Source organism: Buceros rhinoceros, unplaced genomic scaffold, assembly GCF_000710305.1.
Source record: "Buceros rhinoceros silvestris isolate BGI_N320 unplaced genomic scaffold, ASM71030v1 scaffold4876, whole genome shotgun sequence".
Taxonomy (NCBI): domain Eukaryota; kingdom Metazoa; phylum Chordata; class Aves; order Bucerotiformes; family Bucerotidae; genus Buceros; species Buceros rhinoceros.
In genome coordinates this window covers 60,226-74,283 of record NW_010419297.1, presented here as the reverse complement: position 1 = coordinate 74,283, position 14,058 = coordinate 60,226, and the positions used below count along the sequence as shown (strand labels likewise).

General features: G+C 45.9%; 1 protein-coding gene across 1 annotated transcript in view; it reads left to right on the top strand.

Annotated features, from left to right (window-relative positions):
* The window catches only part of SDK1 (sidekick cell adhesion molecule 1), a gene marked incomplete at its 5' end in the record, with an annotated part of 284,258 nt that overhangs the window by 247,362 nt on the left and 22,838 nt on the right, over positions 1-14,058 (top strand). Inside the window, 3 exons of the mRNA XM_010138858.1 lie at positions 9,313-9,428; positions 11,004-11,190; positions 11,986-12,123. Of these exons, the coding sequence (XP_010137160.1) occupies positions 9,313-9,428; positions 11,004-11,190; positions 11,986-12,123 (441 nt within the window). The remainder of the gene's footprint in view (positions 1-9,312; positions 9,429-11,003; positions 11,191-11,985; positions 12,124-14,058) is intronic.

Here is a 14,058-nt window from a genome sequence, read left to right as displayed (position 1 = left end):
AGGGAAGATGGTTCCCTCCAAGCAAAAACACCATCGGTTTTTGATAACTGTCCTTCCCTATCTCTGCCACTGCCGTTGCTGGTGTGGGGGGCGTTGGGCTGCAATTGCTGTGCGATGTTTTGCTCAGATGACAAACCTCAGTCTCAAAACCCCAACAATTTGGTGTTGATTTTCCATACTGACTGTAGCCCAAGACAGATAGGCTCTCTATACAGAAATTCATCATCAGGGCTCCCGTCTTTGTTCTGTGGTTGGTGCGAGCAGCAGTGGGAGTGGTAGGACAGATTAGCTGTCCTGCTGCAGTGTGAGATGGCCTGTGAAGAACCGAGTGTAGCGACACCCCTGCATAGTACACAGAGGGCGGAGGGTTGAGAAGCCTGATCGTGTATGCAAAGCCTTGCTGAACTAACAGCAGAGCTACTCCATTAAAAGCAAAGGAATTAACCTTCCTTTCAAAAACATGAGCAATCAGTAGTAAAGTAAAATGGACCATAAATTGCCCTGGTAAAGAAGTGGGGAAGCCCTTGGCTGATAAGTCGTATTCAAGCAGACACCGGCTGGAGTTATTTTTGACTAAAGGGCTGTATTGGCAGCTGTCCTGGTTTGCGTTAGAACAGAATTAATTCTGTTCAGTGATTTTACTTTTCAGCTCAGTCTCTTCTAAGTGACTGCACTTTCTGAAGTTAACGGCATGTTTTTGCAGACACTGTCTGCTTTTGGGAGTGATAACGCTTGGTGTTTACAGTTACCACTAAGGATTGGTGTACAGGGCTCTTGCTTATACTCTCTCCTGTGGAGACCAAGGTCACTGCAAATTTTGTGTGCCACATTATGGGGGGGCAGTAAGTCAGAGGCTGCACCTACAGGGAGCTGCAGGCAGGCCAGTTGACCCTACACTGACCAACAAGGTGTTCCGTTCCATAGACATCGTATCTGCTGTAAAGCTGACGGATCACGGTGTCCAAGGAGGGCTCCGTCCATTCTGTCTTCCCAATCCAGGCATTCGTGATCCCAGCTCCTGAGTCCAGTTCCTATCTGCCACTGAATCCAGTCTGGGACTTTTCTGGCACCTGCCCACAGCATCAGTGGTGACAATGAGGTGTTTGCCATTGGGGGGTTGGGTTCAGTATTGGTCTTGTATATATTTGTGTGTGTGTGAATATATATAATTTTATTGTTATTATCATCACTAAATCAGTTTTGGCTTTCTTTTCCAATCCATAAGTCTCCCTCCCTTATTCTCTTCCTCCTCCCCTTTGGAAAGGCAGAGGGGTTAATGGAGAGCATCTGTCAGTCGTCTAGTGGCTGGGCCCCCCCCCACCCCAGATTGGGGGTCTCCCTCCCTTATTCTCTTCCTCCTCCCCTTTGGAAAGGCAGAGGGGTTAATGGAGAGCATCTGTCAGTCGTCTAGTGGCTGGCCCAGCCCTAACCCATGATAGGAGCCAAATTTCTGTTTCCCCTAATTGTACAGTCCTGCTCTGCTTGTTTTCAGTCATCCTGGGATATGTGAGCAAAATTTTGTGAGTATTTTCATATGGGTCTCAACTCCTGTGGCTTTGCCTCCTCTGTTCGGCTTTGCTGTGAAGCCAGCTGTAGAGAAACACAGTTGGTTTTCTTTTCTGACATCTGTTTGCTGTATCCATCGTCAATCATGGAACTGGAGGCATTTCAGGTTGCCTGTTGTAGATGGAAAACAAAAAACTTGCCATTTTTTTTCTTATGAAAGTATGAATTGGCAATACTCTAAAGATTTTGGCCACGGGAATCCAGACACTGGAGTGACACAGGAGTATAGGGCCATAGCGATGAACTCGGGTGCTATGACTGCAAAATAAACAAAGGGAAAACTCTACCCAGAGTCAAGAAAATGTACATATAATCTCTCTCTCCCCAGAAGTACAAGATCACAGTCCTCCATGGGCTCCCTGGGGTTCCCTGACCATTGCAGTCTGTAACTCCTAAATTAATCCCTCATGGGAGTCATGAGGTTATCAGCGTGGCAGATCTCACCTGCTCAGTTTGGCTTTTTGCCGATACGGCTTTTAACATTTGGTATATGGCAAACCCAGTGGAGATTCACCCTAATTATTTGATACTGTCCTGCCTTCAGTGGAGCGTAAGCAGTTGTTGGTGCTTATTAGGCTTTAGTGGGTGCTGCTGTTACTGTTAGTGAACGTTGAGTGGGTGCTTTTGTCAGCTGCCATGAACTTGTGGTGTTATTATATTAGAGTGGGGGATTAACAAATTATAATGAGTGGAACATGACTGGAAATGGAGGAGGAGGAAGAGTCTTGGGAACCAGAGGGCCTGGGGAAATAGTCTGAAGTGGGTAATTTTACCTCTCTCTAATGGGTAGTCCTTTCAAAGAGTGAGGAGCGGTACTTTCCAACCCAGTGCTGCTCCCGCTTCTCCCAGTGCACGTGAGGGACGATCAGGCCAGAGTATCAAACACTCAGCAGTTCTTCACCATCCCTTGCACCCTTGAACAACCTTCCGTTCCTCCTGAGGGGTGAATCCTGTGCTCATCAGAGCTGACGCTGCTCTCAGTCACCCAACTCTCACACGGGATTAGTTCTGCGAGCGTTAGTGGCGCTAACCCTCATTTGCATTGATGTGAGAAGGGATTTTAGCCCGTAGCTTTATGGCTGTGTGTTTGTTTGTGCATACCTAATGCTTGTCAGGCTCTTGCTGTTCCTGCTCGTGGGTCCGTCTCTGCTGACTGACGGGCTGCCTGCCCGCCTGTGATCGTATCTGTGTTGACACAAAGGAAATAGAAGCAAAAGCTCATTTTACTGTTTTCCCCCTTCGTGCTTTAACCACCTGTACGCCCTTTCCATGGGCAGTCTGACAGTTCCGTAAGGGCTCTGCTCTGGGGCCAGGCGTTCTCAGTCCCGTGATGGATAATCTCAGTATGCAATGTGATAGCCTATTTTAGCTCTGTATTAGCTAAGCAGAACCATGGGCTTCAGCAAAAGAAAAGTGTGTGGTTTCTGGTTGCAGGCTCTAACTGTTCCGCAGTACCCACAGAACCTCCATGAGGTTCTCCTCAGTTGTAGGCATGGCAGTGCAATCATGGTAACTTCTGCATTACTCAGTTCAGGTCTGTCCCATGAAGGTCCCGGATTGCACGTGGCTCACTGGGAAATCAGAACTCTGTGTTAAAAGATGAGCAATCACAGCAAGTGTGTTTTCACCACTGCTGGAAGAGATGGTGAGGGACGGGATGAGAATTATTTCTGCTTGAGTCACTTGCCAGTTTATGAAGGTTCTTCATGAATAAGTCATATTCATGGAGGTTTCCTCAGAACATGATTGCCTCCTCAGTTCAAAAAATGGCATTGGCAGATACCCTCCTAGAGTCTGAGCCTGTGGAAAGGACACTCTATTGCTAGTCCTCATTTCATTTCAGTGTTTTTCCGCTATGTGCAGTGAATGTCATCTCTCCCTCTTTCCTCCCTCCATCCCTGCCTCCCTCTCCTATCTCTGCAGATGCTGAAGACTTGCCTAGATGATGTTGGGAAGGTTCCCAGTGCTAAGCAGAAAATGTTACATTTGGGTACCATTTGCAGCTGCTTTTATTTATGTTTTTTCATTACTTTAATAGCCTTAAAAAATTGATGTGGCAAAACGCAGCTACTGTACTAAGTGTGGTATACAGGGAGGGGCAGCAAGTTTGCCTACCCAGATAATATGGCACAGAGTAAAGCAATTGCGGGTGTGCTAGGTTCCCAGAATCCCCATCCTGACAGCTGTTCTGTTTCTCTTCCCCACCGAGGTAGCTTTGTCTCCTTATCTTTCTATTTTTGTATCGATTAGATTGTGCTCTTCTGCTTCATCAGTGTTCTTGAGGCGGAGAGAGATGTTGCTCACATTCTTCTTGTATTAACTTCCACTGGTCTCGTGCACACTAGGAAATGTTTCTGTTCCTCTTACACTGATCTGCACAACCATGTGAGTCAACACATATATCAACATCCCTGAAAAAGGGTTATTTCCTACTAAAACCTGGCTTTTGCAGCTGCTTTAACCTCTACCCACACCCAGTAGGGGGTTGAGTTTCTCAAAGGTGAGGGAGACTGGATTGCTCCTTTCCTGAGACTTGTTGCAAGTCACAGGGTGACACAAGTGCGAGGTTGATAATGGGCAAAGCACTTGATTTTGATTCCAAATTGTCATGCCTGAATAAGAGAGCAGAAATACTCGGGTGCAATGTTAGCAAATGGAGTTGGGTTGGAGGGATTAAGATCCACATCCTTTGTATGTGGATCTGCCTGTCTCACTGCACCTGAAATACATCTGAGTAACCCCAGAAAGTGCAGTCCTTGGGAAGAGCACCCGCTTCCATCACAAAATGTAGCCTAGCTTAAATCAGCTAGAAGTTGGTGGGAAACATCTTTTACATTCTAAATATAGCTTGCACTGCTTTGTCACAGCGGAAAGCAGCTTCGCAGTAGCTGTTTTTAAAGCACAATTAACTAATTGTTATTGAACTAATCAGCATCGCTCATGCAGCATTCCTGATGGCACAGAGCTACTGAGGCTCCGGGGAAGCGTTCCTTGCTCCCACCTCGCTTTCGCAGACGCTGTAAGAAACCGGCCAATAACCAGCAAATATTTTTCTCTCATGCTGCTTTTCCTTCGTGGAAGGAGTGACTGCAAACACCTGCCGATACACTTTTTTGTTCTTTCTTGGGAGGTACCACCCTGTGTTCCTTCTCTAAGCCTACAGTGCCAGAAAACCCCTTGTGTTGAGCTCTGCCCATTCTGCAGAGCAGTCCCACGGTTTTTTCTCGTGACTGGTTTGTTTTGTTGTGTTTGGCTTTTATAATCCACTTATCTGTTGCTTATCTACGCCATAACTTGAGGGCATTGTGTGCAACGGGAGAAGAAGCAATCTGTTCTCCGTGCTACTGCAGGGGCAGAACTTCAATATAGCGAGGAAGGTTTAGGCTGGACATTCATAAAAAAAAAAAAATAATCTGAGAGATAATTTAGGAATTACTAAAATAGGGATATGCTGGCAGAGTTTGTGTGGGGACCACAAAGGAATTGGGGAAGAGATCAGTGATCAAGATCACCCAAACATCTGACCAGCCGAGCTGATCCCGGTGTGACACAGGAGTATGGCTTGTCTGAGCCCTCTCCAAATCCTTCCCAGCTCTGTTTTCCATGACTGCGTGTGCTTCGGGAACCACTGTGTAAATTTTAGAGGTGCTGCATGTGCAAGCTTTAATTGTCAGCACACGTTACCCTGACCGTTGCTGTGTCTTCTCTCTTGCTGTTGCTCACTAGTAGGTAAGATTACAGCTGGTATGTCAGAACATCCTGCTACCACCCCTCCATTAGAACGTGTGGACGTACAGATTAGAGGCATTCCAGGCCTGGAGCTGTCTCTTTGTTCTGTGTTTATGCAACATATTGTGCAATGAGATTCTGGCCTCTAGGTGCTAACACCAAAATGCAAATATATTGATTACTGGGGAATAAAAGCAGGCATGTTCACAAAAGCGTGCTTTGATGAACTGGGGGGAAATGCTGGCTTGATAGAAGAGGATCAGATGCCTTTACAAAAGAGAAATTTGCTTGGGATTGTTTGGAACTGTGGGATCAAGCTGATGCACAGAAAATCTTCTAGTCTCCCTCACTGCATTTTTCTCCTCATTTTTTGCCTGCACGTTTATTTAAGTGGCATGACTACCAGGGAACCTTGTCCCAGGCTTGTGTGTGAGCTTCCTGACATAATACTGGCATTACAGAAACAATTAGAAAACCAGTAGAGGAGAAATCCTTTGCTACCCAGAAACTGGAGCAGATGTTAGAGCAGCAAGGAGTGCTTCATAAAAACAGTCATTAAGTTTACCCAATGAATCACAAGGATTTGTAGCCTACCTGTGCTACAGAGCATCGTGGCAACTGTCGCTGAGGAAAGGAATAGTGGTTTTATACTGATGGAAAGCTCTCAGTGCCACACAGCCCCGAGAGCAGATAGCCCAAGCAGGCAGCAAGAAAAACTAAGGCGAACCCTCTGCAACTGGCAAGGCTCCGGTGTGGGCAGCCGCTGGGGGTTTTAAGCACCTTCTCCTTAAAGGTTATAAGCATTTGCAAGCTCAAATTGACTGCAGTGTGAGGAGAGGCTGCTCAGTACGGCTGGGAAATGAGGGCAGCGATGTGTTTAAATGTGGATTTAGAGGTGTAACTTTATTCACGGGCTCGCTTTGACACTCTCACTGCATTTCCAGTTGGATTCGTTGCCTTTACGTGTTCCTGCCAACATCCTCCCAGTCCATAGTTGTTGTTATTTTTTACTAATTACTATAATACCTGCTAAGCCTTTCCTCTTTCGTTTTGGCTGAGAGAGTTTCAAGGAGACAATCTCAAAGGCGAATTAAAGTAAGATAAGAAAAAAAATGTTTACAAATATCTGCATGAGATTTCCAAGGCAGGATGCGTGCAGAGAATTAGACTTCATATCCTTTTTTTCAGGGAAAGCAAAATACTTTCCACCTGCCAAGAGCTGAGTTTGGACCCTCAGGGGTCTGTGTCACTCCTGCTATAGTTGATAATGTCACTAACACCTAAAGCAGTGTGAGGTATGCAGCTTTAACCTTGCTTTTTATGTGCTCGTGTTTTCAACAGCCATGAAAAAATTCCAAGCTCAGTAATCTTGAACTGCATTCCTAGAAGGTGAAAGGCTTTTGAATTCACCTTTAAAACACAGTTGTTTTTATTGGCATAGGCTGTCCATGTATTCAGTGAACGGTTTGGGGTTTCAAACAGGTAGAGTCTTTAGGGATGTGTTTCCTTTTTTTTAAAGTATTTCATTTCGCCCTTAATGTAATGTGCTGTCTGCACAGAGCCACATCAAGCGTCACCAGCGCTTTTCTGCTGTCCCTTGCTGTCAACAAGAAATCTGTGCTTGGAAGAGGAGGGATGTATCAGCCTTTGAAAGTTGAACACAGGGACAGACTCACAGGGCACAAAACCAAACAATTTGCATCTCGGCGAGGCTCTGGGGTAGTGAAGAGAAATGTCTTTTTCCACATCATCTCTTTTTTTTTTTTTTTTTTTTTTTTTTTTTTTTTTTTTTTTTTTTTTTTTTTTCCTCCCTCCTATCAAATTTTCCACCGTCATGCCAGCAGAAGTACAGCTCCAGCAGCGAGAGTGTCAGTGGAGAATGTCACTGACAGTTTCTAACCATTGTGTTTCTCAGACTTGCTCCAAAACAGTTTGAGGAGAAGTGGTGGTTCTCTGGCAGCAGGCTGTGCGCGCCGGCTCTTCTGACAGCCGCATCTTGGGAGCAGCAATTGTTGCAGGCTGGCACACGGGATCGAAGGAAAAAGGCTGTTGTAGACGCTGCTTCAAACCTGGGTCTTGAGAGCACTTTGAAGCTCTTAGCTGAGGACACACAGTAGTGTCACTACCTAGAGGGGAAATACATCGCTAAAGTGATCCATTTGCTTCTGTGATTGTACGTATTTGTGCTTCCCGGAGTTGTCACCGTCTGCAAATCTCCGAGATGTGTTTTCGGGTTTGTACGGTGTGATCAGTTTGGCCTCACGCTCTGATGGGTGCTGTTAAAGGCTCAAAAAATTGAGATTTTTGGTGCTTAACAGAACAGCGCTACGCTGCGCTGGACGTGGCCAGCCAGCCGGGCAGCTGCTCCCTTCGCCCCTCCGCGAAGTGTGGAAGGCAGGGCAGCAATTAGCTGAGTGCAGCCCTGTGAACAAGCTGCGTTTTGCTGGTGGGTAAAACTCGTGCATTTGCTGCATCGGACCATAAAGGAATCAAAATAATAATAATAATAATAAACAACTAGTTTGAACTGAGCACTGGGATAAAGGTTATTTTTGATTTTGCTTTTCAGGTTTTAATTGTACAGCAATAATTTTGCAGTAGAGTTGCCGATGGCAAACATGCAAAAGACATTAACTTTATTTATGTTTTGGATTATTAATGTGGCTGTTAAAATTCCTCCAGTTAGTTTTGATTGAATTGTTTTTTTGTGCGATTCTGTCGTTTAATGGAGCGGTAAATAAGAATTTCTGATAATGAGCCCAAGCATCTGTCACAACAACCTGGCGCTGGTTATTAACATTTCCATTAACGGCAGGGTGGGCAGTGATAATATGGAAACCACACAGTTAGAACAAAATAAATAGTTGGTGTCAGGCTGAGTGGGTGTTAATTACTATTTTATTTTATAACTCTGAGGGGAGGGAGTATTGGTAGAAAAGTGTGACTTATGAAGGTCATTCTCGCTAAAGAAAGAAGTCTCCAGAGGAACAGATAACCGGGGCTATCTAACGCGAGTAGCGAATGTTTTATCACTTCTATTTATGGCCCGGAAAGGGGCAGAGCGAAAAGAGGCAGCTTTCTCCGGTGGGCTGGGTGAAGGCTACAGCACCGTGACGATGGAGAAGGGAGAAGCGTACCCTTTGCCCTGCTTTTCTCTTCCTTCTTCTGGAGCTTGAACAGGACATGCTTCAGCACCTTTTCTGTAAACAGAACACGTGCTGTTTTGTTAAGACCTGCCGGAGGCAGAGACAGCAGGTCGGGAAAACAGACTGTCCTCGCTAGCCGCTGGGGAAGAAAATCCACCTGCACCAAGCTGGATCCTGACAAAGGGAAGGATGGCGTGACCCAGGTGCACTCCAAGATTAGTTTTCTAGCACAGCGCAAGGCAAAGAAGAAATGCCATCAGGAGCCAGAGAGGGCCAGCAGGTATATGAGAAGGTACAATCACTGCAGAGCTAACAGGTAGCAAACTGAAAGTCACTTTGTCATGCATAAAATATTACTTGAATTGATTAGCATCTGACTGGTTTGGGAGGTAATTTTAGACAGTGTTTTGGCCCCAAGCCTTGGAGCCTTGTGAACAGGCTGTTAGAAAGACTTGCTGCTGAGTGGGAGGCCAGGCTGATGGTGGTGAGGGGGTGCTTTCAGGAGTTACTCTCAGGAGTGGCTGGTCAGGAGTGCAGCATCGCTGCCAAAGGCAAGCCCCAAACGTCACCATGGAATGAAGACAAAATTCTCCTTTGTTTTCCAAAGCTGCTGGTAGGAATTGAGTTGATTGAATGTCTAACCCAGTCCATGTGGGACAGAACATGTCCATGTCCGGAGGCTCCGCTGCTGCTCAGCCCGCATGTGCCGAGACTTCCCTGTGATATGTATTCCTCCAGGACTGGCTCTGGTAGCTGACTGGTGGCTTAAACAGAGTCTGCCCGGGATCCTTCTGCGCATGGAAAATCGCAACCTGGATATGAACTAGTTCTGCTTGTCACTATTAATTCTTCTGTCCTCCTTTCTCTCTAGCACCAGCGCTGGCCCCACAGAACATCCAAGTAAACTCCCTTTCCGCAAGCCAGCTGGAGCTTACCTGGGACCCCCCTCCTGCTGACAGCCAAAATGGGAACATCCAAGGCTACAAGGCAATCCTTCTGTTTCAACTGGTTTCATTTACCTTGCTTGGCGTTGCTATTACTTGTGAGATAGCTCTGCAAAATACAGTTGCACGCACAGTGTAAGGCAAATTAAAACAGCATGCAGACTGCAGTACAGAAATGTCCCCAAACTAGGGCCCAAAACCTGAAGAAAGAAAGTGAGATCAGCTGGGGTGGGAGGAGAAAAAAGGAAAAGCGTGTTGCTAGTTGTGGAGAAGAAGAATTGGGAAACAGGGTAAGGATGGCAGCTCCGCTTATGCAGGCAATGTATCTGCCCCAAAAAGCACCAGACACACAAGAGCTAGGGGCAGGAAATGTATTGGAGAAACGCTGGCCCAGGGCACCCAGAGAAGTGGTAGATGTCCCATCCCTGGACACACTCCAGGTCAGATTGGTCAGGGCTCTGGGCAACCTGATCTGGTAGAAGATGTCCCTGCTCACTGCAGTGGGGTTGGAAGGGACCTTAAAAAGTCATCTAGTCCAACCCAAAGCATTCTCTGATTCTCTGAAATTGAGCTTTCTATCTACCAGTTGTTACAAGCAGTTGAAAAGCAGAACTTTCTGTAAGCTAGAAGGCTGAGCCAGAGCAAATTTCAGAAGAATTATTTCATTTCCTTAACTTTAACAAAATTAAATCATAGCATTAATTGCATTTGGTTCAGAGGCGACGAGCACGTTGCAGAGGCATGTTGTTTAGCTTCTCCAGCATGAGAATGGACCCTCAGAGAGTGGAAATGGGCAAGTCTACAAACACTGGAGCTTGGCTTGGGTTCAGTGTCTGGCTCTGCCTCTCTCCATGAATTTAGGTCCATAAGCGAAGAAAAGCCAAGCCAATGTGAACAATCTGGCACCCCTTCTTGGCAGTAACAAGCGTCCTTATATATCAATTCATGTTCTTTTCCTTTTGTACGTATATAGATGGCTTTAACAGCTTGGCTGGTAGAGCCAAGGTGGAGTCTTGCCTTGGCTCATTCTCTCAACTTTCTGGCTTGCTTTGGCCTGTTGTAACGCTCTCGCTGCCAGCCCTGTCCAATAAGTAGGGCTGGCACCACTTTTTCTCTTGGAAACGACTTCTCCAAAGCCTAATTTCATGGCTTCAGGATAAAAATTATGTAAGGGAAGAATGGGGAAAAGTACCTCAAGGAACTTTAGGAAAAGTCTTTACTACCCTCTTCAGGAAGCCCTTTGCTTGGCTGTCCTGTGAACTCCAGTGGTGAAACCATGGGGTGCATGCAGAGGTGAATTATGGAGCTTTGTATCAGAATGCCAGCGGTGATGGGTAGCTGCATTTCAGGGAGAATTTAAAAACTGACCTCTCATCGCTGAACTCTGGCAACTCATAGGCCATATTCTTTAGCCTGTGCTCTATTTTTGATTGACATACTCGGCCACGTGGTCACTGGTCTCAGAGCAATTTGGCAAAAGAAAAGACTGGGCATGTCCATACCCCATTTAAGGGAGTCCAGAGCAAGACCGCGCCATCTTCCTGAGATCTTTTATAGCTGCAACGCCCAGATATTTTCTAGGTGTAGGATATACTAAAACATCTCACTGTCCCAGCAGATTTATTACTGGGAGAGCGACATCCAAAATGACACCGAGAAAGTGAAGGTTCTTTTCCTCCCGGAGACAACCATCCGGCTCAAAAACCTGACCAGCCACACGCGGTACATGGTCTCCATCTCTGCTTTCAATGCAGCCGGGGATGGCCCCAGGAGCAGCCCCTCGCAGGGCAGGACACTCCAGGCGGGTATGGGACCCTTGTCTTGTCTCAAAGCACAGGCTTGGTGATGACCTGCTTGTAACTGGGCAGTGGTTAAGGGAAATGGGTGGATGCGGGAGGGAGCTGGTGTTTAGATTTAGCTTTCAGATGGGTCATTACAATGTAATGGTCTTGGAGGGGGAAAAAAAAGAGATCAAAGAAGTGGACCGTGTGGGAAAGGGAGCGGTACAGCAGCAACAAGACTGGACTGGCAGAAGGCCAAGTCCCCGCACAAGATGGCCCAGAATGAAACTGTCTGTGGGTGAGTTTCTGGCCTCTGCTATCACATCTGAAAATCTGCAGGAACTCATCTCCAGTTCCTGGGAGTTGCCCAAACAGCCCTGTGAGATAATTACTGTGCTTTTTATAATCCCTCCTTTCTTTTGAAGCTGGATCAGCAGTCGCCCTGTCGGGCTGACTGTCTCTGTGCTGAACGTGATGCTGGCGGGAGCGCTCCAGCCCAGGGTGAAGGCAATGCCCCTGGTGGGGGCTGTGAAGAGGAGGTGTGCACTTGGGCTGTGTGCTCACTTAGCACCCTTCCTGGGGGTCTTCCCCTTCCCTGTCCTGTCTCCTTGCTTTGGAGGCTCAGCTTTGCAGCTGAGTGACTGCTGTCTTTGGGACAGGCTGGGTTCCTGATGGATCACAGGGTGTTTGGATACAATTGACAAATCCCATTCTCAGCTTCTTTCCTTTAGATGGGCAGATGAACCAATGTTTCATAATATATATATCTATCAGATTAACTATTTCTGCTGCAATTCAATCTATTTGTATTCCTTTCAGCACCCAGTGCTCCCAGCTTCTTGGCATTCTCCGAAATCACTTGCACTACCCTCAATGTGTCTTGGGGCGAGCCGACAGCAGCAAATGGAGTCCTGCAGGGTTATCGAGTAGTCTATGAGCCCTTGGCTCCCGTCCAGGGTAAGACAGACCTCTGATCATACATATTCATTGGGATATGACAGAAAAGTACTATAGGATCTTTTATCTCTGCCCAATTTCCTACTTGCTCTCTGCTGTTTTCCAAGAGAAGCCAGGTGGCAGAGGGTAAGTAAAACAATTCCCCTTGTGCCAAAACTGTTCAGCAAACTATAATATTGTGGAATATAGCTTTTGACTGTCCTCTCTCATTTCCTTGCACAAACTATATTCTGAGTGATTTGAAAAGTCGTTTTAGAGCCATCGTTGCCTGGTATGGTGAAGAGGAAACTCAGCCTGAGAGCGCTGCACTTTGAAATTGCTGAGTAGGCTCCATCCCAGAATAGTCGTCAGACACATTTGTGTCGCTTATCACATCATGTGTCACTTCTGTTATCGCAAAGATGTCCCGGGCATCAAATGTGCTAGTCATCACTGGTACCACTGTCGCTTTTGACAGGGGAAAATAACGGCGATAGAAATTTAGTTCTCTCTGTTTACACAGAGTTTTCAAGCAGCGTTTTTAACCCAGCGCTAGATCTAAGCTAGAACACTGCAATGTGGTGGCCACAAATGTTTCATTAATTTGCCAGAACAGCAACAGAGAAGGATTTGGCAATTTCTCTGAAAACAAATGTAAATTCATTCCAAAGGTGAATTAGAAAAGATCATCTTATTAATATTTTTATATTCCTGGTAGATCGCCAATAGTTCAATAAGATGTCCAACTTCGCCAGCGTGACAGCAGAGAGGGTGATTTCAGCCATTGCCAATCCATTTTAAACTCTTTTCCAAAGAAATAAGGGTATCAGTCACTCGTATTTGCTGCTTCTGTAAGGAATAAAGATCTGTGTTGTCTGAATATCCATGGCTCATGTACTGAGAATGTTACATTCAGGAATGAAAACGCAAGAATAAAAGCACTTTCAGCCTTTATGTCTGGCAGGTCTGAGCACAAAGAGCTAACGCAGAAAGCATTTCTGATTCTGACTGAGAAATGTGTGCGGGGTGTGCAGGAGGTTCGGGCTGTTTGGGCACTTCCTGTCTCTATTCATTCCTGCACAATGTTTAAGAACACATTTTTTCCCCTGAAAATATGGAAGTGTCAGATCATGTTTTCTCTGCATACATTTGACTTAACAACCTCAAAGTCTTTGTTTTCTTTTCTTCTCTTCCCCACCTCTGCCTGTGCCATCTCTGACTCCAGTTTGTCTCCTCTTCCCATGTAGAAGGTTTCTGATGCAGGCAGGAAGGTTATGGAATGCTTTTCCTCACATTCTAAATTTTTGCCTAAATTTATTCTCCAGTTTCTACCCATTTGCTCTTGTGCCAACATTTTTATTTTAGCAGACATATGGTAAATAATCTCTCTCTTGATGCCTTGATTGCCCTCTTCTGATAGAAAAGCCATGCTGCTTTGTTTAGAGACCACGGGAAAACCAAACTCATTTGAAGATGGAGCACGCAATGTGCTGAATGCAGGCAGCGAAGCTCCTGCAGCCAGCAGCTGCCAGACGCCACGATCTCAGAGGGTCCTTCCAGCCCCACATCTTACCCTTCCTCTGTGCCAGCAGTACAAGGCACCAACATGGATGGACCAGACCCCGTGGAGCTTTTTTTTCCTGCATCTTTTGACTTTACACCCATTCATTATTTTTGGCTGAGCATCCTCACAGTTGTGGCACCTCCCGCCTTCCCACTCGCAAGCCACTGCTTAAAACCTGCACCTTCAGCAAAACGTTCTAACAGCCGTCTGTTTTTTAGCGCCGTCTTCTCCCCGTTTGACCTTTCACTGTTTAAGCTTTACAGTGTTATGTTTTACACAACAATAGACAACAAAATTGCCCTGGAGCATTTTAACATTTTTAACAGGGGTTTTTTTGTTTGGTTTTTTTTTTTTTTTAACCATAACTTCAAAAAGAAAAATGTTCCCTGATT